Source organism: Anopheles funestus, chromosome 3RL (genome assembly GCF_943734845.2).
Source record: "Anopheles funestus chromosome 3RL, idAnoFuneDA-416_04, whole genome shotgun sequence".
In the NCBI taxonomy this organism is placed as follows: domain Eukaryota; kingdom Metazoa; phylum Arthropoda; class Insecta; order Diptera; family Culicidae; genus Anopheles; species Anopheles funestus.
In genome coordinates, this window is record NC_064599.1 from 34,310,527 (window position 1) to 34,331,216 (window position 20,690).

At 40.3% G+C, this 20,690-nt stretch overlaps 4 protein-coding genes across 7 annotated transcripts in view; 1 reads left to right on the plus strand and 3 right to left on the minus strand.

The window, feature by feature from the left end:
• LOC125771689 (synaptic vesicle membrane protein VAT-1 homolog-like) overlaps positions 1 to 20,690 on the plus strand; it is a 443,804-nt gene that overhangs the window by 89,563 nt on the left and 333,551 nt on the right. The window lies entirely within an intron of this gene.
• On the minus strand, positions 338 to 1,965 carry LOC125771725 (prisilkin-39). Of its 2 annotated transcripts, none has more exons than XM_049442667.1 (3): positions 1,865 to 1,965; positions 938 to 1,187; positions 338 to 861 (listed from the first exon to the last, which is right to left on the minus strand). In XM_049442667.1, the coding sequence occupies exons 1-3, from the start codon at positions 1,880 to 1,882 to the stop codon at positions 812 to 814; spliced, it is 318 nt and encodes a 105-aa protein (XP_049298624.1). In that variant the 5' UTR covers positions 1,883 to 1,965; the 3' UTR covers positions 338 to 811. The 2 variants fall into 2 exon arrangements, with proteins under 2 accessions (XP_049298624.1, XP_049298623.1); XM_049442666.1 differs by having other exon boundaries at positions 935 to 1,187.
• LOC125771679 (uncharacterized) lies at positions 9,455 to 13,831 on the minus strand. Its single transcript, XM_049442574.1, has one exon. The coding sequence runs from the start codon at positions 13,505 to 13,507 to the stop codon at positions 10,766 to 10,768; it is 2,742 nt and encodes a 913-aa protein (XP_049298531.1). The 5' UTR covers positions 13,508 to 13,831; the 3' UTR covers positions 9,455 to 10,765.
• Positions 18,989 to 19,978, minus strand: LOC125771712 (uncharacterized). The gene is made up of 2 exons (XM_049442650.1): positions 19,680 to 19,978; positions 18,989 to 19,616 (listed from the first exon to the last, which is right to left on the minus strand). Exons 1-2 carry the CDS (start codon positions 19,842 to 19,844, stop codon positions 19,014 to 19,016), a joined length of 768 nt encoding a protein of 255 aa, XP_049298607.1. The 5' UTR covers positions 19,845 to 19,978; the 3' UTR covers positions 18,989 to 19,013.

The following is a 20,690-nucleotide window of genomic DNA, read 5'->3' on the forward strand; positions in this document are numbered from 1 at the left end:
TTGCGTACGTTTTTGCATGTGAATGGTTTTCTGTCTACGTAATCAAGATTGTTGTTTGTGTGTGGTTGCATTCTGAGGAAAATTGGTGTTTGGTAAATTTTCCGTTAGGTGTAAAATGTTCCTTTCCTATATGCACGTGAATAGTCCAATTAGCGAAGTTCCGTTACATTTTTAATTACGCTTCCATGATACTATCGTTCGCTTACTGGGAGAAACATTATCAATCGATAACTGCAATTAGAGGAGCAGAAACTGTTCTCTTTTTTTGTTTTGTAATACTTTGGTAAATTATTATATCAGATTTAGTTAAGATTAGTAATAAGTCAAACACTCGGCGTATTGTTTATGCTCTTTTTATTAGAAAAAAAGAATAACCATTATGTACAAAAAATTTCCAGTTTCTTATTTTTGTTTGTTTCATCGTTTCTTCTTTCGAACGGCAGCGTTTTGGTTTTTCTTTGTTTGTATAAATATAAACGTTAATACAATAGTTACATGAACAAAACGAGCAACACCGAAACAGATTAGAAGCTCGGTATCGTTACCGAAATAGGGTAAGGAAACGTTAACAAAAGAGCAAAGAGAGGTACCTTGCTATTGCTTATACAAAAAGTTGAGTCAAGTTTGTGATCGGAAGAGGGTCTGCTTGGAAGAAGTATTGACGAGAGATAACAGTAAAAAGGGGACGGCAAACAGTGGTGGTTGGGTATTGGGGTGTAGGTCGATGTTCCGGTGAAGACAGATCAATGCGTTGCGTTGCTTATTCCGGGTGCGTGATGGCAATGGCTTAATGGGTGATCTAGCACACTCTTTAGTACCAGTAGCCTCCGTACAGTCCTCCGTAACGGTAGTACGGATAGCCTGTTATATGAAATAGAGGGAGAAACCACAGATTAATACAATCCTGCTGCTGACGATGTGTCCGGTAACTCACGACCCCATCCATAGCTGTAGGCGTATCCAGGGTACGCATATCCACCGTAGTATCCCGGGTAGCCGTAGTAACCGTAGCCAAAGGAGGAAGCACCCTTCAGATCCTTATCGTCGGCACCGGCTTCCAGTTCGTCCGCTGCATCAGCTGCGGCCGCTGGTCGGGGTTCGATTGGTTGCCGGGCTGCGGCCGGTTGTTGCGGAGCGGGGATGGCCGACACGATCGCGACGAGGGCGACGAGGGCGAAGAACAGGGTCTGTGTGAGAGAAGCGTTCGGATGGAAAAAGGTAAGTTGTTTGCGAATATTTTACATTAATTTAGAATGGTTAAAAGCTATTTTCATAACAAATATGGTTTTATGTTTCGTATTTGTTTTTAAGATGCAAATTTACGCATCTTCTAACCACCAGACGAATAGAAGTTCTATTTTTTATAAATTGAGATTGTTTTTATCAATATTTCTCAATATCAATTTATCTCAATATTTTTCATAAATTCAGATTTTTGCCCAGATATTAAACATTCTTCCAATTGTCATTATTGTGTAGAGAATAAGCGACGAACCCGTAACCTTTTGAACAGCTTACACATTTAAGCAATGTTCTCTATATCGATAGGCATATCGAAATATCGATACAACTTTAAAATGCTCTTTAAACGTTTTCTGATGCAAAAAACTCAAATATAACATCTTGCAGCGATGCAAAACACTTGAAAACAAACACGAATTCAAAAAAAATGACCGAATCCGAACAAAAGACTTCAACGGTTAAATCGCTTAAAAAACAAGCGACGAACCCACATCACTTGGGATCAGTTTAATATGTTTGGTGTTTCTGCACCAAATAAAATTATTCCCATTGTCACTATCACTTAAACACTAGTTTTAAATATAAAAACACACACACTTTTACGCAAAAAAAAAACACTTACAGCTTTGAACGATGCCATTGCAGGTGGAGAGTTTACAAAAGTACGCTGGTTAGGGGTTTTTTTTGCGCACAGAATCACTTCCTTGGCGAAGCTGTTTTGCCGCTTTGAATGCGTTTCGAGAACTGACTGACGAGCAAACGGTTATCCGGTGCGCTTATATACACGCCTCGTTAACCTCGTCGCGTCGATGCAGATGCAGCATGTTCTAGCGTTATCGTACGCGCCTGTCTCCATTCGTGTAGTGGGAGATGTGAAGCTTTAGCGCAAAAGGAAGCGGACGCATGGTGTTTTTCGGTTGATTAGTGGCACCATTTACCACTCCCTCCTCGGTCAGTCGTACTGATTGTTGTGTCTTTTTTTTTTTGCACAACCACCCTGAGGAATGGAGGGTTGGATGATTTGATAGGTCGGCTCTAAGCCTTCCTCCCCCTGTCATTTAATGTGCTGGTTAGTAGCACTATCGGAGAGCTTCTTCTTGTGTTTTTGTGTGTGGTTGGGGTACAATTTTCGCATCAATTTTCATGCAAAAAAAAAAACAAACCCTAAATGGCTGTAATGTCTATTCTCTTGAGGATGGTATCGATATTATGTTGTACCCTTTTCCCATCAGCCTCTTTATTGCTGATGCATGATGGGGTGAGATTTCCCCGCCCCTTTCAAAACGCACTTTAATGAGCGTGGGTGCTCAATTTACACACGCACTTAACCGGCTCCCCCGCCATGTTCGATAAACGATCGTGTACGATCGAGTACATGATGCAGCATGATGATGGTGAGTTTATGCTGTAGATTTTTTTTCTTCTTTCCGTGCTTTATCGTATCTTCTGCTTTTGTGCCACCGGGTGGCTGCAATTGCAACTGCAACTTTATGCTGGGTGGTTAATGGGTAAGCCATATTAAGATGTGCAACACGATGCATTGTTCTGCAAACTCGTACGGTGCGCAAGTGTGTGGCTAGGCCAATGACAAATTTGATGTGCGTTTAGCGGGAAAACTAACTAACCTTCCCCACAAACCTTTCCCCTCCTCGAGGGCCCCATTCGGTGGGGTTCTGTTTTCCCATGCTTACATTGTGGCATTTGGCCGAGGAAACATCTAGACGTCCGTTCCGATGGAAGAGAAAATGATATGCTAGCAGTATGTTGGACATGGTCGATTATTAATTAATATTTATTGCTTTTTTTTGTTGCTTCAATTCATCGGGAAGCAAATATACAACGCTTCTTCGCTCGTTCCCATTAATGCTTTCTTCCTTGCCACGTGCACGGTTGTGTCTGTGTGTATTATCCAATGCGACCTTGAAGCCGTCGTGAAGTCGCCTATTTTTGCCGATGATTTGCATACCGAAGCGATGGGTCAGCATATTTTCTTTACGTGTGCACATGCGTTCGGTTTTCTCGCTTCGGTTAGAAAATCCCACGCATCTGTACAAACACGGTGCGGTGGGTTTGGTGGGACACGCCGGACGGTGTGTATGTTTGCGGTTTGCCCTTAAAGAGGCAGGTGTGCTGAAGGGTGTCGATCTGACCATGACTTCCTAATCAGGTGTGTGGTGCATTTGTTGGCAGAGGGCACACGAAATGGCACACTTTCGGTGTAGGTAGCACATAATGTTTGGAAATTTCGTACTATGTTGTTTGCTTTTGTAAAAGAAGCACAACACTAACAACATCGTTATACCTTATCAAAATTTTTTTGCAGTGTTTTATGGGTAAAAACAGTAATCGACACATAAATGTTATTTGGAGAAGCGCAATTATTGTAAACAATTTATAAAAAAAGTTTTTCGGGAAAAGAGCTGGATTTCTGCTTTATTTTTTAATTTATTAATAATTCATGATTTCGGCTATGGCCTTATTTTCAGGATTTGTGTTTTATTGTTAAAATATTTCAATCATAAAAACGTTTTGGTGTTATTATTACTATTATGTGTAATTTTTCCCCTTTTATTAGACCAAATTTATCTTTCTGCCACATATTTAACATTATTCATGATATCATGTTAAAAAAGCACATTAAAATAGTACCCGAAACTGTTATGTTACGTACTGTATGTACAGGACTTGACTGAAAGAAGGAAATTCAACTCACAAAGGCGTAATTCCTGCTGCAGTTGTGGAATAAAAAAGGAAAAGTAGATTAACTGCAATATTTTTCTTAGAGTAACTTTAATAAGGTCATGGCGGTCATTTTTTATCACGTGACTGGAAAGTCAGTCCTTGATAAGTGGGAACGGTTCAGATGGGATTTGATTCTGAAGACCGATGCTGCTGTCATATAGACTACCAGGCTGCAGAGGCTTTCATGTTAAAGTCTTTTTTACTTTAAAAGAACACTATGTAAATGTTTAAAAAATAATATTAAATTATATAAACCATCTTATTCTTATTCAATGAGGCTAATATTACGCTTTAGTCGTCTTTTTTAGTTGGACGGAACAACGGAGGAAAATTGATTCATTTTTCCTCTCTTTGATGATTAAACTAAAACAAGAATAAGAATTTTATATAAAACTACATCTTCAATGCTTCATTAAACATCACAAATTGATTTATTTGCCCCGGTAAAATACAACAACCCATCCCAGGTTGGATGCCATCACGTCAGCGTTTTGAATTCCTGTTTTGATCTATTGATCGCCTGCCTGGTCTATTATTTTAATTCAATTATCCAATCCAATCGGCTCCAGTCGGATCTACTTGCATACATCTCGCGGGACAAAATGAAAAAAAAAAAACACACACACAGACAGTATCCCACATCACACAGGAATTGAGCCGTTAGCGACAGTTTAATCCCACACGACGTCACACGAGGTAATGGAATTGTACACGATATTTGTTGGAATAATTGTATCACGTTCTAGCCGGTGCATCAGAGCGAATGCATGCGGAATGATGCACATTATGCAACACGATGCCGCTGCATCCGGATATTCCAGATAGGCAGCAGACTTTCCCTTTCGCAGCAGATGACACTTGCGCCGGTTAGTGGTTAGTTCGTGCCGGACGCCAAAAGCTGACTCACGCCGTTTCAGTATGAATCGATTGTTTCTCTTGTGACAATTCGTACGAGCCATCGGACCTTGAAAACTGTATCGTCCATAGGCCGAACCCTACACGGACGATCGGAATGCCATTGAATCGGTCAGATAACATCGTGTCGGTGTGGATATCGGTTCGTGTTAATGGTAAACGTAAGAAAAAGCTCAATCCAACGATCTTAACGGTGATGCGCATTTATAATTAAGCTGACCAAGTGCGCTGCCGTTGCACGTTCCGAGCGTGTAATGCTGGCCATTTTGATGGTTAGATGGAGCGTCGTTTGTCAATCGAACAGCCATCAGCGTATGGTTTTGGTCGCTTACAGAACAGCCACAATAGAGCCACCACAAATAATGAGCCCATTTGAGCAGGAGGTTGCTTTGGTGTCGGTTGTTCCGAGGTGTAATGTGTACGGGTACTTCCTGTTACTGGACTGAACCCGTTCGATGGCGTTGCCGATCTTCACTGAAGGCAAAATTGTTTAGAGCAATTAAGCAAAGTGCGTTCGTTTTGATGGTGCCGCATTGATGTTTGTTTATTTTAAGCAGGCATTTAAGCTACTTCAGTTCAAAACGCACCTTTTTCTACACTGAGGGAGTGAAGATAACAGATATGGTTTAAAGTGCTAAACGTTGGGTAAAGATTGTACATCATCAAATTTTTTTTTTTCGGAAGAAGAAATTTTGTTTTCGAGAATTTGACAGATTGTGTTATTAAAAACTACTAAAATTATAATACATTATAATTTCAACGATTTCATTGAAATCGTTATAATTGTATGGAAAAGATCGTCAGACTTAAAAAATGCTTCATTTATTACCAGCAGACGTTAGTTTTTTTAAAACTATTTTTAATTTTTAAACTAATTTATTAGTACTAAGGTTACTAGTATTCATAAAAAAAGAAGTAAGCCTTTACATACGTTACTTACAGCATTTTGAACCCATGCAATACAGTGCGTAACATGACTACGTTTTTGAGACAAAAGGAAAAGTTGAAGAAAAAAAATATAAAAAAGGATTTATTTTATTCCCTTTAAATTCTTCATTACAACATATCGTAGAATATTTTTTTTTATTGTCGATTCATTGTCGAACTGATTTACATCGCGCATTATGGTTTATGTATATACATATTTGAAAAATATTATGTACGAATGAAAAATATTTAAATACTTCGCTTCGGAAACCTGATAATTTATCAGTTACACTTCAGGAATAAAAATAGATGTCAAAATACAAATACAAAAATATGTCAAAAAATTAATTTTGACTTGTTGATTGCTCTCTCTTCTCTCGTTACACAATATTTTTACCTATTTCATTTATTCCCAAGGAAAAAGTGTCTTTATAGTTATGCTTTTGATTGTAGTGCGAATGAAAATGTGCTAAAATAATTCTTTATTTTTTGTACTCTTAAGCCTTCATTTTGAGTCATCTTATCTTATCTCATCTTATCCAATGCCCTCTAAAAAAAGTATGATTAGTCTGACCGTCAAGACTGTTTAGTTATGTTGGCTTTGTACATTATACTGAATACTCATACTCATTTAACTCTCGTTTTATTACAATCGCAATATGTAATTATTTTAGTAATTTACAAATTTTGGTAAAATATGATACAGTCATTATTTGTGTTGTGATGTTTATAAGTGTCTTTCACTGCAATGTCATATCAAATTAATTTGATTGAATATAATAAAATAATCATAAATTTTCGTAAATTGATCCAAATTGATATTCTCTTACATCTGTAGAGCATTAAAGAACGTTTAGAATTATTAACTCATAAAAAAACTATTCAGAAAGCTAAAATCCACGATTTATTGAAATATTATTCTTGATTAATTTTAGAGTAATGATTTATTATTATATTTTTCACCTCAAAACTCTCATTTTCTGAACACTTCAATCGGTCTGTTTAATCTGGCGGATGTTTTATATCTACGGTTCAGTATATTAGTTCCTTTTCTCACTTTCCTCTCACTAATGTTAGCTACTGTTTGACTCAAAAACGAAAAATGGCAAATTTTATCCATTTTTACAATCGCCACAATTCGGAAGCTAACAATCGATGATCCTATCTTTCGGCTAAAATAAAACTGCGTAACTGCTCGGGTGGAAGAAAAGAAAAAAAAAAGAAACAAATTCTCCAATAAAAGAGCAACTTTATTATAGGTAGTCCAGTTTGTGCCAAGTTCCGAATCCGGTTGGACAGTTTGGAAAAGAGAGACCAAACAAGATTGGGTGACATAAATCTTTGCACGTGAAACAAATAAACTCGTTCCGGTGGGGAAAAAAGGGCAACAAAATCAACACAATAGGAAGTGTCTCTAGTTATGTCAACAATAAGACTCGTCACTCAAGAGAAATAGTTGCCGATATAACTAGGTATAAGGTTAAACTTTCTATAATTACTTGCAAACCATATGGTACGCTTAATACAACAAGTGAAAATAATGCTATATGCAAAGACATTTACAAAAATACCACCAAAAGGGTAAATAATAGAAAATTGGCATTGCGCAACAACGGAACTAAGCTCACGTGCGTAAGTGTGAATAGATTGGTTTTGTTTTGTTCATGTTCCTGTATAAATCGCGTAACAATTCCGATTCCGATTAATAGGGCTGAAAACAATATACGCCGATTAAGGTACATTGCGGTCTGAGGTGTGATCACCATCATCATCATCATGATCATTATTGGCCGTGATCGGTTCAAGCTTTAGTGATCGTGTTCGATTTGATTGAAGATTATTGGACCTTGTTTGGTTTGGTATTCGCTGTGCTGCGAGAGTATGGAATTTAAAAAAAAACACTACAATGACAAAGTGGACGCAATCCCTATATTATGAAATGGTGAACACCCCGTGGGATCAAGGGCAATTGAACGCTTATAGCAACACCTGATCGTACGTGTGTGTTATGTAGTAGCGATTAGCATTTGAGAACGGGAAGTAAGTGAACCGTTCTGCAGCTGGATCCACTTACAGTACGTGTCGTTTGGGATGGTGTGATTAATATAGTCATATTGAACAACGTCAACAACAGCTGCTTTGTATAGATTCCATTTTGGTTAGTTATTATTCAGGGAATGTGTGGCAAGCCGTCCCGGATCGGAACGCTTAATTAAATTCAAATCAAATACAACGATCCCGATAAATAGGGCATCCAGGTGACCAGCTGGGACACTTTGTCCCGGAACAGGTGGATACCGCAACAACGTTACTATCTAACCTAACCTCCACTAAAGTCGTCTGCTGTTGGAATTAATTACTTAGAAGTGTTAGGTGCGCGGAATTCTTCGCCAACTTCGCAAACTTTAACCATCGGATACAGTGTTCCAGAACGTTCGTTCTATTCCAATTCCCATCGTTCCCACCGAGCGGCCCTGCAGCATCCAATGATGGACGAGTCTGGCGCCCAGCGATCGCGAGAGGTGTGGAGCTTTTATTGTTTGTTTACTATATTTTTTTGTTCCTTCGTCTTTGGACCTTCCATCTGCAACGGTGAGAATGCAAATTGTGTTAAATGCAATGCTGCAGTTTGGTGTGCAAGAAACTGCAGTTGAATTGGAAGTGGTTTGGAAGGTATAAACTTTTAGTGCTTTGGTACGTTTTATCGCATACAAACGTCTCTACACCACTCTATGAAAGTCAAATGAAATTGGTTCGAATTAAAATTTTAACGCGTTTTGATTGAAAAGAAGATATTTTTCCTACATTAGACTATTGTTCCTTTCTGAGCTATACTTATCGAAAAGGATTCTTAAATACCTTGAACTTCTTTTCGAGCAGAACCTAGGAAATAATTTCCCATATTAAATTAATATTTTACAGTTCATTACATAAACATAAGACTAATTGTTTTTTTAGAGTAAAATAAATATTTCGAATGAGGGGTGGATAGTTGGAAAGTGTAAAGGTGAAAAATTTGTTCATAAAAGCTTGTTTTGTGAAGTTTTGAAGAATGAAAACCTTTGAGCAAAAAATAGATTTTGAGATACTATTTTGTGTAGCTTAACCATGTGGCTATTAACAAAATTTCGTGTTTTTAAAAACTCAATTTAACACTCGTCAAAAAAGTGAGTAGTTTGTTTAATATTGTAAATGCATTTTAAAAGTGTGTTGTCTTAATGCTTGGTGATCCCTGTTATATGCATTTATCAAACACTTGATTTAAAATAATATATGTTTATTTAATTACACCTTTTAGTTTTTTTAAATTTTTTGTAACATAGTTATGCCATGCACTGTTTTCGTGTTGGACATTTACTGGACAACATTTAACAACAATTAACATTTATTTAATTTACTGGACAGTTTAACTAATGTATCAAAAAATTTAATATTTAAAATTATAATAAGGAGATGCTTAAATTAGACCTTCAATTTCAATAAAGAAAACACGAAGTGATTTTCTAGTAAACTATCAACACACGGAGAATCATTTCTAAATATTGTGATATTAGAACGGTTGAATCTCATTACCACTTTTTTGTGTTTAGGTAATTAAATTAAACGGTACGTATAAAAAACAGAAACATTTACTTTAACAAGCATGACAAGCATGTTGATGAGTTTATTAAAATTAACGAAGCATTTACAATGTAATGTGTCCTCAAGGGCGTGCATTACTGTGGTTCTTCATCTTTCACATCTGTATTCATTTTTTCTCCCATCACTTTACTGTTTTATCTTCTCACCGCGGGGGGATCAATTAATCGGCCAGACCTAGCAGCAGACCCTCTTCTAATTAACACACTAATCATCGTTTGTGCACAATGTTGCATAACTTCACACTCGTCACAATTGACCATTCAACCTGTTCCCTTTCCTTGTGGAGAGGTCACATTTTCACATCTGTCACCTATGCTATGACGTTTATCGTGTGTCGCTGAACTTTCTCATCAAGGCCGGGACTTTTGACTTGCCATGCTTCCTTCGCTACGCTTCTGAATGGATCTCCGTATTGTAGAGAGACCGCTAGAAATCTCGCCCTGTTTGTATCGATGCGATTTGTTTACTACCAGCTAAGCTTCCAACCCCACACGGAGTTGTCCGAGTACCGGAAAGTGCATTCGGAAATGTAGGTGGATGCTATTAACGTCCTCCTTTTGCTGCCCACCCGTATTGGTGGATGATGCTGCACACGCAGCACCGTTGATGTGTGTTCACTTTCAATTAATAGGGAACCCAACACATGGAGGTTATAGGCGGGTGAAATCTTACTCTCTTTAATTAGCGAACGATGTGCCGATCGGTGTGGTGAATTGTTTGTTGTGTATGTGATTTTTTTTTTCTTCTCTTTTTTTGTAACATCCTCTCGGGGTCTTTTTGTTGTTGGTCTATGAAAACAAAATTCAATTGATCTTTTTCCCTCTTCTTCTTCTGTTTATGTGTTTCCCCTTTTGTAATTAAAACGAAAATTACCACTCTCTATCGCCGCTGTGTTGCGCATTTCCTTTTCCTTAGTGCTCTTGTTTTGTTTTGTGTGCCACCTGGCGCATAGGTGTGTACCACTCGTGGCATTGCATTCTTTTCCATCTTATGACTTGTTTCACATTAGGTTTTCGTTACTACATGTCACTACTATTGTCACTTTCCCGCCAAAGAGAGTGTTTTCAAAACAACACTTTGACAGCAAAGGTGTCAGATGCTTTTGCTGTCATTCGAAGATTGTCCATTAGTGTAAGTCACGGTGTATTGGTCTACTATACGAGAAGAAACCATTTTTTAAAGGAACTGAAAGTATTCGTGTACGTTCGTGTGTAACTATAGGTACATTTTTAGCAAATAAATAACACTAGATAATAATACAACCATTATCTCGATCTGGTGCTTCACCTTCACCATTTTAGTGATAGAATACGAGCACCTTCTTCCGTGTGACCGAAGGTCTTCGTGACTTTCGCGGTATCTTCTTCATTGGAGATCGTTTCGGCTTTGCTAGATCGAGATGATTACGCTCCAGCGGAGCAATACGCTGCTTCAGGATGCTTTGCGCTACCGGTGGTTCTAGTGCAAGCGCTGTATACGGTGGTCCCGATTTGTTGAATGTCGCTTCCGGGCCACTGTCTTTGGTGTCCTTCTCGACGACACTGTACGGTTTTATTGGTGGTAGTGGAGCGGGCACTTGATTCGGTTTCGCCAGTACATCATCGAACGCATCCGCTATATCGTCCCGCTCGGGATTTTTCTCCGTGGTCAGTATCTGCTCCACTCCTTCCTCAACGGAGACCGCACCTTCTGCCAGCTGTTCCGCCGTTCGTACCAACGTTTGTAGACGTACGCTGGGTTTGCTTAGCCGTGGTCTTACAGTCGTCACGTGATGGTCCTGTTCCGCAAAGAGATCCTCATTCGGGCGCATCATAAACCGGGGCACAAACTTGCTGATGTCGAAGATCGGCACACTGATGTGATTAGAGACGGGCAGTGGGTTCGCCTGTGGGAATGCTAACCGTGCTTCACGTTTGAGATGTGTTCCGGACAGTTCGGGATCATCGCGATCTAATCGCAGAATGCGCGGTACAGCAATCATCACGGTGTCTTGGTCCGTGTCCGCTTTGGAGTTCTTGCGCCGCTGCTGACTTGCGAGATGTTTCTTAATGTGACGTATCACATCGTTATAAACAGCCACGGCTGGATTCGGTTGCGGTTGCTGCTTCTGTTGCTCGGGTACGGCTGGTGTTGTACCCTTGCCAACGTACATCTTCCTGGGCGCTACCCCAACAAACTCCTCGCGGAACAGCGGATTATCGAGCGGTTCGCTGCCGAAGTGTTTTCGCTTCAAGCAATCTATCTTATCGCCCAGTCCCTTGAGTCGTCGAATCGGTTTGAAACCTTCACCGGACGTATCTTCCGCGATCGGTTCCGGTTCGTCCTCTAGCTCCACATCCACCTCGTTACACTCCACACCGTCGATCGATTTGGCACCGTAAAGTCCGGTACTGAAGCTGGTTAAATTTTCCGCATATCGTAACGCGGAATCAACGTCGATCTCACTTGCCGGACGGTTGTAGTACGGGAACTTTACCACATTGCTCGGTGGGGATACGATGCTGATAACTTCTCCGTCTCTTAGCCGTCCTTCGGGAAGATACTGTGTGGTGTTTTGGATCGCTTCATCAAGAAACTTGATCAACTCCTCACCTTGTAGTTCACGCGGATCGGTTAACGCCTCGGGAAGTGGTAGTGTTTCATTACCCAAGATCACCATAGCAAGCACATCTACAATTTGGTCAGAAAGTGTCCTGTTAGATACTGCCGGTGCTGACGTCTCCTCAGTCGATCGTTTTATTCTGTTACGTCGCTTTGGTTTTGGTTCCTCCTGCTGTTCGAACTCGCCAAAAGATTCTTCCGAACCGTGATCAAACTTGTCCGCCTGATGTCCCTTCTCCGAGTAGACGATGTTCTTACGCTGCAGGTTAAGACGTTCGCGAATTGGGAGTCGTTTATGGTGCCGTTCTTGATGATCACCATCTTCCTCCTCGTCGTCTTCTTCATCATCCTCATCTTGTTTATCTGATTCTTCTTTGCCATTTTCTTTTCCATCTTCATGATTTTCATTCTCTTCCTCATCTTCCTCTTCATTTTCGTCCACATTCTCCTCACGGCCCGATCGTGGAACATGTCGAACTATTTCACGATGTCTTACTTGTGTGTATACCTTCTTCGGCTCGAATGCAGCCGCTCGATCCGTCTCGTCACGTGAGTCCTCAAAATCATCATCCTGATATTGCTTGCCTTCGGAGTCATAGAAATCCTCCTCGTCGGACTCCTCCTCTTCCTCCTCATTCTGCACCGGTCTCATAGCCTTACCCCGTCGATCATACTTCCGATCGTTCTGTCCAAAATCATGCTCAGAAAGTGTGTTCCGTTCACCACCCGTTCGATCCGAGTCTCCATTGTGTACCGATCCGTCGCCGAGTCGTTTCTCATGCTCACTGAAGTATTCCAACTCGTCCGGTATTGTGGCACCACCCAAACCGAACTCTCGTCCTTGTCCCTCAAAGAACGCATGCTGCTTCTGCTTCAGATAGTTCACATGGTTGCGTATGGTCGCGAACGAGGGCGATTCTAGCGGTAGGATGCTGATAGGTTCGAACATAATCTCCGGTGCTGGTTGCTCCATGTGTAGTGGGTTCACTGGGCTGGGTTTCATCACCGGCACAAACGGTGTATCGTACGGTCCTGGATTAGCGAGAAATTCGTTCGGTAGGATCGGTTTCGCTTTGAAAGGAGCTTCCCTTGCGGGGAAAGGCGTACCGAACGTAACCGGACCGGAAGCGAGATGCTGTTGCAGTGATCCGGGACCCGATGAAGATACGAACCGTTGGCCGCGCGGTACCCAAGGCTGGAACTTCTTGGTGCGCGGTTTCGGACGTTCAATGTAGTAAGGCACCTGAATGTGTATCACTTTGGAGGTGTCGGGCTGAAGATCCGTACTGATCTTGTGCAGCATTCGTGGATTAGCGGAACCGATCATTTGCAATGTACGAGGCGGTTCCCGACCGAGATATAAGGTACGCCCGGCAAACACTGTGCTCACCATAGTGAGCACCACTACGAACGCCACTAGAACACTTAAATAAGTCATCTTTGTGTCTGTTGTAATAATATCCTTTCACTTAAACTCCTTTTTTACTGTTCACAAAGATCTTCTTCTTCTAAAGATTCCCTCGGATGCACTTTTCTGGACGCAAGCGTCCGATTCCTTTACGATCACTAGCGCAACTCACTACACAGCGTCGTGTACGATCACTTTCGCCTCACAAGGCCAACGGGAAAAGTGTGCTGCATTTCGCCGAAACCGGGCGAGTTTTATAGATTTTCTCCGGCGGCGTGCGGTTCGGTCTTTCGGAGCGCATTTTCGTGTGGCCCCTCGGCTTCCGCCTCGTACAAGCTCCTTGGCGCAGAGTGGGAAAACTCGCTCGCTGTTCCAGTTCACTCTCTTTTCCCACTCGACATCCGACAAGCTCGTTTTGCCGTGGCTTCATCCGGTGCCTTGAGCTGGATCTCGGCGGTTACCTTCCAAGACCCCACCCGAGTTGGTGCGTTTTTCTCTCGTTTTGATTACCATTACAACTGCGTCTGGTGGTGGTTAGTGGGACTTTTGTTTTTGCGTACGTATGTTATGAGCACGCGCGATTTAATTCCTCCACCACCAATAATGCCACCCATCGCATCCTCGGAACGGTACGCACCACACGGATGAAAGCGGATGCAGCGGAACTGACACTTTCGTTTTCTGGCACCTGACGGCTGCCGTCGGTTGACAAGTGTTGAGTGTTGTCTTTCCTTCGTACCTTGATTATCTTTTGTTTTGCTTGCGAACGTTTTGATTTTGCATACCGCTCGCAATGTGATGACTGTACCCCCTGGTACCTGGTCTGAAATTTATGCAACACGGGATAAGCGATTTGCCAAAATGGAGTAGATTCCACGAGCCGGAGAGGATTGGAAGAGCAAAAAGAAAAGGGAGGACTTGAATTTAAATATACGTATGGAAGATTGAAACAGTTTGATAGAAAGGCATTTAAATTTGACATGAAACAACAGGATTGTTTGGCATTGAACATATTGTTTTGTAATGTTTTGCGAGATAAAGCGGAGTTGAACAAACTGGTTGAAGTTTATTCAGTGATTTCATTGTTTAGATTTAGTTTTTATGACTTTAACTTAAACTGGTTTAACTTATCTTTATAAAAAACAAAAGGAATTTTTGAAATTGTCATTTCTTTGAATTCAGTCCGGTTTCATAGTATTCAATATTTAAAATTTATTTCTAAAAGAACAAACTATTAAATTCGGTAAATATTCTTTATTTTAAGTTCATAATTGTTCGTCGATAAAAACCATATTCTGTAGTATGTTTCTCATTAAAAATAATAGATATTATTATAAAACATTACATTCGGTTGCTGCCCAGTCCTTTCCGGCATCATCTTCCAGTGAAGTCCAGGAACTCATTGTGGCAATGACCTAATGGTAGGACATTTAAAAACAATTTCTCATAGCACTAAACTCTCAACCGGAAATCTTCAGTCTACAGTCGCCGCCCGCTCTCGATCATTCTTACAATCTCGATCGCTATATCCACAAAGTCATAAGCAAAACGAGCTGCTCTCTTCAGCCGGTGCATAATCGACCGCCCCAACTCCGGACCATCATCCTGTTCACGAACTCACCCAAAAGCAGGTTTCAGCCTAGTGAGAGGGCCAGGAAAAAGGAAACCCATCGTCCAATGAGCCATGAAGCCACCCGTTTCTAAGCCGATATAATAAATATACCGGGTAGATCGTATGCTTGTCGCAGCTTGTACGAACCAACCCCTCACTGAACCAGCTTAACCACCAGCTGCTTCCCTCGTTAATGATCGATCGACCCTAGGCAAATGACCAAATGGATGAAGCCATTCCGGACCATTGGTGATATTAATGCACCCTCTAGCCATCCAGTGTGCGCTCACTTTTACGCTTGAGTTTGTTGGGTTGTTGCGCCAAAAAACTGACGTGTAGCTCGAGTTACCGTACGAGTTTTCGATTTAGTTTTTTTTTTTGGTGTTTGTGGTTTTGTTTTATGTCACACATAATAAATTGGCAAGGCGGTTGCTTCCGATTTTTGGGTGTTTTCTTTTCAGGGCGGTAAGCATTGTAAAGCAATCTTGTGGGACGCTTATCCCACGATTGATGTCCATCGTTGTTATGTGGTTTGGATGGTTGAATGGGTTGGTTTTTGGTAGATAAAGTTAGCGAACTATTTTTATAGAAGTTAAAATAGCTACTCCACTGATACTAAGTGAGGAAAGTTTGTTTGGTCATAGAGAGTTGTTGCTAGTCTTAGCAACAGCTTCATAAAACGTTTAGATAATAAATGGCAAAGAAACCATTATAGCGCTACTATTCTAGTCAGGAATTTGGTTTGACGAATCTAAAAAATATTACCGGTGGTCCGGTATCATTTTGACGACGTGGTCGTGATCGTGACGTGATAGAATATTATCAATGCTTATTACAGAAAAAAATCAATAGTATAAATGTTTCTCTGTCTTAAAACAGATGGACCAGAAAAGTTGATAAACTTATTTACCAATCGCTTCGTGTACTAGCGGCCATGGTTTGCTGAAGGAGTTCTTGAAACAACTAACGATCGAGTGACATGCGTAAAGCATTTCTCCAAGCATATATCCAAGCATTTCTAGCGAATCAACGTCTAATCATCTCAAATTTGATTTATCACGCTTCTTCGGTCTATGTGGACGGCCCAAAGAATTTTACAGGATTTTTTTTTACACCGGAGTTGTCCGGTGTCATTCTACTGACGTGATTAGCCCACCGAAGTCCAGTTAGTCTAATTCGTTGCATCAAAGCGATTCATAAAGCTGATCGTGTTGTGTTGTAGGACTTTAAACTTGTTCTTGTTTTGACAAATGTGACAGGTAGCGTTCTGCCATACAAGAGAGCTGTAAGCCAATGATGTCTAAAAAATGCTTAAATGGATCAAATTTTTAATTGATTTTCACAAAATCAATTAAAGTAGGAAATCAAGGATATTAGACTTAGGAAGTTTTTAGTGAAGAGACCATATCAAAATCAAAATCTTCAATTTTTTGCTTCACGTTTTACATAATCTTTAGAATACGTCTGAGATGAATCTTCTGGAATCGTTCAAACTGTGGTTTATCAAAGCAACAAAATTCCCATTTTAATTTAATTTAGATATTAGAAAAAAATTGCGGAATAATTTGTTTCTGCATCAAATTTTGATCTGTTATTTGATATGATGTTTCAAACCATGTGAAATGTAAACTCCGAAGTTCAGGTCTTCCTCATGATTTTTCGAGACACATTTATTCCTGTGTGTTTAGGAAACTGTGTCCTAGTCCGGGCTAGTTCGGAAGAATTTTCTATTTCCGGAACAAACAAACAAATCCGACTCGACATAAATCACATTTAATGTTAATATTTAGCATTTGTTTCACTGCTGAAATGTGCAAATGGCTTGTGCGTTGAATAATGTAGGAATGAAAGGGAAATTTTTGTTACTAAATCTAAACCATCGCCATCACTAGTATATTTCACCGTTTCCCATGTTTCTAAGCAGTTCTCCCATGAGGTCACCGACATCCCATTGACGATTAATTTCAAATCAGTGATGAAGCAAATTTAACCAAAATACTGCCAACGGAACGAACAAGGAAAACAAGATCGCCCGTTGATAGATAATAGTTCATTATGCATTTTCACAGCATCGTCCGAAAACAGCAAAAAGCCGACAACGGAGCAGCTGTTCCAGCTGATGATGTTGGGCTGGGAAATGGAAATGATAAGGAGCCAGCGATAACTCATTGGACATTGCAATGCATATTTTGTTTTCTCGTTCTCCCTCCTAAGCTTCACTATCGTACAATGGAATCATCGGCATCGGATGGTCAGCTGGCTTTCGTTTTTCCGGCTCATTGCAATGAAAATGTGACACTGCGGTAAGAAAATGAATCCGTACTAAACGAAAGCAAAAACTTCATTTTTCCCATCAACCCTCTGTTCGTTTCGTTTCACATTGTTTTTCCTTTCAGGGTGCGTCCAACTGAGATTTTTTTTCTATTTTGTTCAGTTCTAGTTTTATTATCTGCTTTGTTTTTGTCTTATTTTTTATTCAGTTTGTATTTGTTTTTAAATTATCCTCTAAGTGTGGTCTCGTATTATATATTTGAAAAGGAAAAGTACAAATGTTCATGTTTAACATTAAACTCCGAACTCCTGAGGGCATAATTTATAAATTTTGTATTTTTTATTTTCATATAATCTTGTCAAAAAAACAGGTTTGACATACCTGTATGAAACGCATTTCCGTTGGCATTCCCAAATCACTTCAGCCACCACGAATGCACCTTAAGGCTTTGTTTCGCTCACGTGCTTACTTCCATTTTTCCTACACCATCTGCAGCTTCCCCCTTTCTGCATTAATTTGATTGGCGATTGAGAAGTTCCCTTTAACGTGTGGAAGTGCTTTTGAGGAAGAAGTATGTAGAAAGTAAGGAAGGGAAAGATCGATGTAAAGTGGAAAAGGTTCGCGTATTGTATTATGCAACGATTGGAAATATGTAGCTGATGGTTAGCGCTTTTGTTTTGGTTCGCGCATGTGTGTTTTCTTCGTCGTTGGATTCGCTTTCTTTGAAATTTCTTTTAATTTACGTTCGATTATTGGATATTGGATTTTTCCAGCTCCCGATCGCGGGGTTTTTCATTCGGATCGTCCAATTTTCACTGCTCTTCTCTGCTGCGGGCAGTAGGCCATGCGCTGGTTGGCATTTTCTTCCGTTTTGGGGCGATTTTTCTCGCGATCGCGCCACCTCACACTGATGTGATGTTTGCGGCGATGAGTTTTTAGCCATCAGCCGACGCTTTACTGTTTCAAGCTTAATTTGTTCACACCTTCTTCTACTTGTCCAATCGGAAGTGTGTGGAACCATAAGAGAGGGTAACGGGGGGATGGAGTGGTGGTGGCATTTTTTAAAGCTTTCATCGTTTCGGGTGGACTCGCTTTGAGAGCAGCGGTTGTGCAGATTACCCTTGTTTTATGTTTGAGATGGTGCCAGTCGTACGAAGAGACTTGCCCGAACGGAAAGAAACGAACCAGTGTGCGGGTATAGCTGTTAGCCGGCCGTTTGCCGATTATGAGCCATTTCACACGCTTTCAAATGCGGTAATAAATGGCAGAGGGTTGTCTTAACCAAGGAGGAGCACCGTTTTTGAGGTAGGCGATAAAAAAAATCGATTGTTTTTGTTTGGTTTTCAATCGTATTAATAAGTGCTAATTAAGGATTCAGTTTTTTCTGTATTATTCACAAAAAATAGGAAGTATAATCTATCAACAGAATGAGGGGGTTTAAAGTTAATGGAAAAATTAAATTATTTTCAATAAGCCATTGGATGCTAAGTACTGAACTTACATTAAATATTTCCTTTCCCAAGCTTCTTTCACTTGTTGGGGGTTTCAATATTTGAGCAAATATTTTTAAATCATTTTCCATGATATTTATTCATCTATTACTTATATAATAAATCAACAGTTAATGTTCTTTGCATTAAATTTAATTTTCTTTAGGCTTTCGTTCTATCAAAATAAATTGTTTCCTTACATCGGCCAAACTTCGAGCCATAAGAATTGATCAGATCAAGTTTCTCCATCGAACCGCTGACAACACGACCCAACACTTTCCCATCCACAATCGTCCCAATCGTTCGCAGTGTGATGAGAAAGTATTCTCTCCCATCCATCACCTGCTTAACAAACGTTCCCCTGTCCACGTGCAGCAGCGTATCATATGTGTCCCGCAAATCCTCATCCGAACGTACGTAGCCGGCCCGTATCACCATCAGCGTTTCGTCGTAAATTCGAAACAATTTCCCCCGGCCCAGCATTATCTCATCGAAGGATACCCCGGGGCAAAGATCGATCACCAACTGACATAATCGTCGATCGCTTCGTTCCCAAAACTCTAACACCATTCGGGGCTGGTGGTCCATCGGCCAACGGCGGATTTTTCGCTCGCGTGGTAAATTGCTGTCCACCGTTGCTTTCCGGCGAAGAAGGCGACTGAGCAGGGCTTGATTTTGACGTTCGATTGCACGTGCCTTCCGACCACGGTCCGATGAATTCAAGCTCTGGTGCACGCGATAGTTGTAGTTGACGTTCAGGAAACCCTGCAAAGGATGAAAAAATGTTTTTTTTACCAAGATGGACATGGAGTTGCCCGTTAAACAAACCTTAGTACGGTAGATTTGATTGATGCGTTTGAGTAGCTCCTTATTTTCCCGGATGATCGTCCATTGACGCTCCACGTCCCGTACCATTTTGGACGTTTTGAGAACAGTTTCCACAAACATCAGAGGGGCACGGTTGTCAATTCGGGGGCCCATCTTTGGGGCCATCTTACTGGGAAATTTTGCACAATTTCGATCGGTTTGAAGTGCTAACTGTCAAAGGAAAGCTTACGGTCGGAAGGCTTACTTTGATGAATGTATTTTTTTTGTAGCTGCTATAGATGGATTGAGGTTTGTTGCACGGATTTGAGTTTGTACTATACTGAATAGGTATACCTATTGCATTTGTCAATTGCATTGGTAATCTATTTAAAATAAGTATGGGTAATAAGGAACTTGCCTTTTCCGGGTACGTTTGTGCCAATTATCAATGGCTCTCTTGTGGGTTCACTTTTTTTTCTTTGCGCAACAAAAAGTATTCAATTTTGAAACGTTGACGGTTATCTACAAAATTAACTGGCATCACTTGGAAGGATCGTTCTCGATGTTTTAGTGTTTGGATAAAGGTACAGTGCGTTTTGCCACATAAGACTAATTCTGGAATGACTCTTATCTGTTACAATCGGCTATATCTCTTTTATTTTGAGAAAAGTGCTGTACTATCCTTCATATGCGTATAAGCTTCTATACTGAATAGTTATGTGATATGACGCTATGACTATAATGCGTATTTCCACTCCACAGACTTGAAATTCAGCAATCACTATGAGCACTCAACCGCTAAAACTAAATTGTAGGACTTATTTTTAAAATAACTTGATAATTTAATTTAAAAACACAATTTTTGTAAGATTTGTGAGGATTGTCCTGGAGTACAATTATATAGTTTGGTGTCCATATACCTACGTGCGAATCAACAAAATTGAAGCTATTATAAGAAACTATTATAAGGTATTGACCAGTTAATACCTTACCAGGTATTGAGTCTCTAGTAAAACGGACTAGGAGCCAATG

Excerpts from the sequence above, each read along its gene's own strand:
- LOC125771679 (XM_049442574.1), bottom strand. The coding sequence starts at position 13,507 with ATGACTTATTTAAGTGTTCTAGTGGCGTTCGTAGTGGTGCTCACTATG.
- LOC125771725 (XM_049442666.1), bottom strand. Across the intron at positions 862-934 it reads CTACAGCTATGGATGGGGTC|GCTATCCGTACTACCGTTAC; the intron begins GTGAGTTACCGG and ends TTCATATAACAG.
- LOC125771712 (XM_049442650.1), bottom strand. The coding sequence starts at position 19,844 with ATGGCCCCAAAGATGGGCCCCCGAATTGACAACCGTGCCCCTCTGATG. Across the intron at positions 19,617-19,679 it reads ATCAAATCTACCGTACTAAG|GGTTTCCTGAACGTCAACTA; the intron begins GTTTGTTTAACG and ends CATCCTTTGCAG.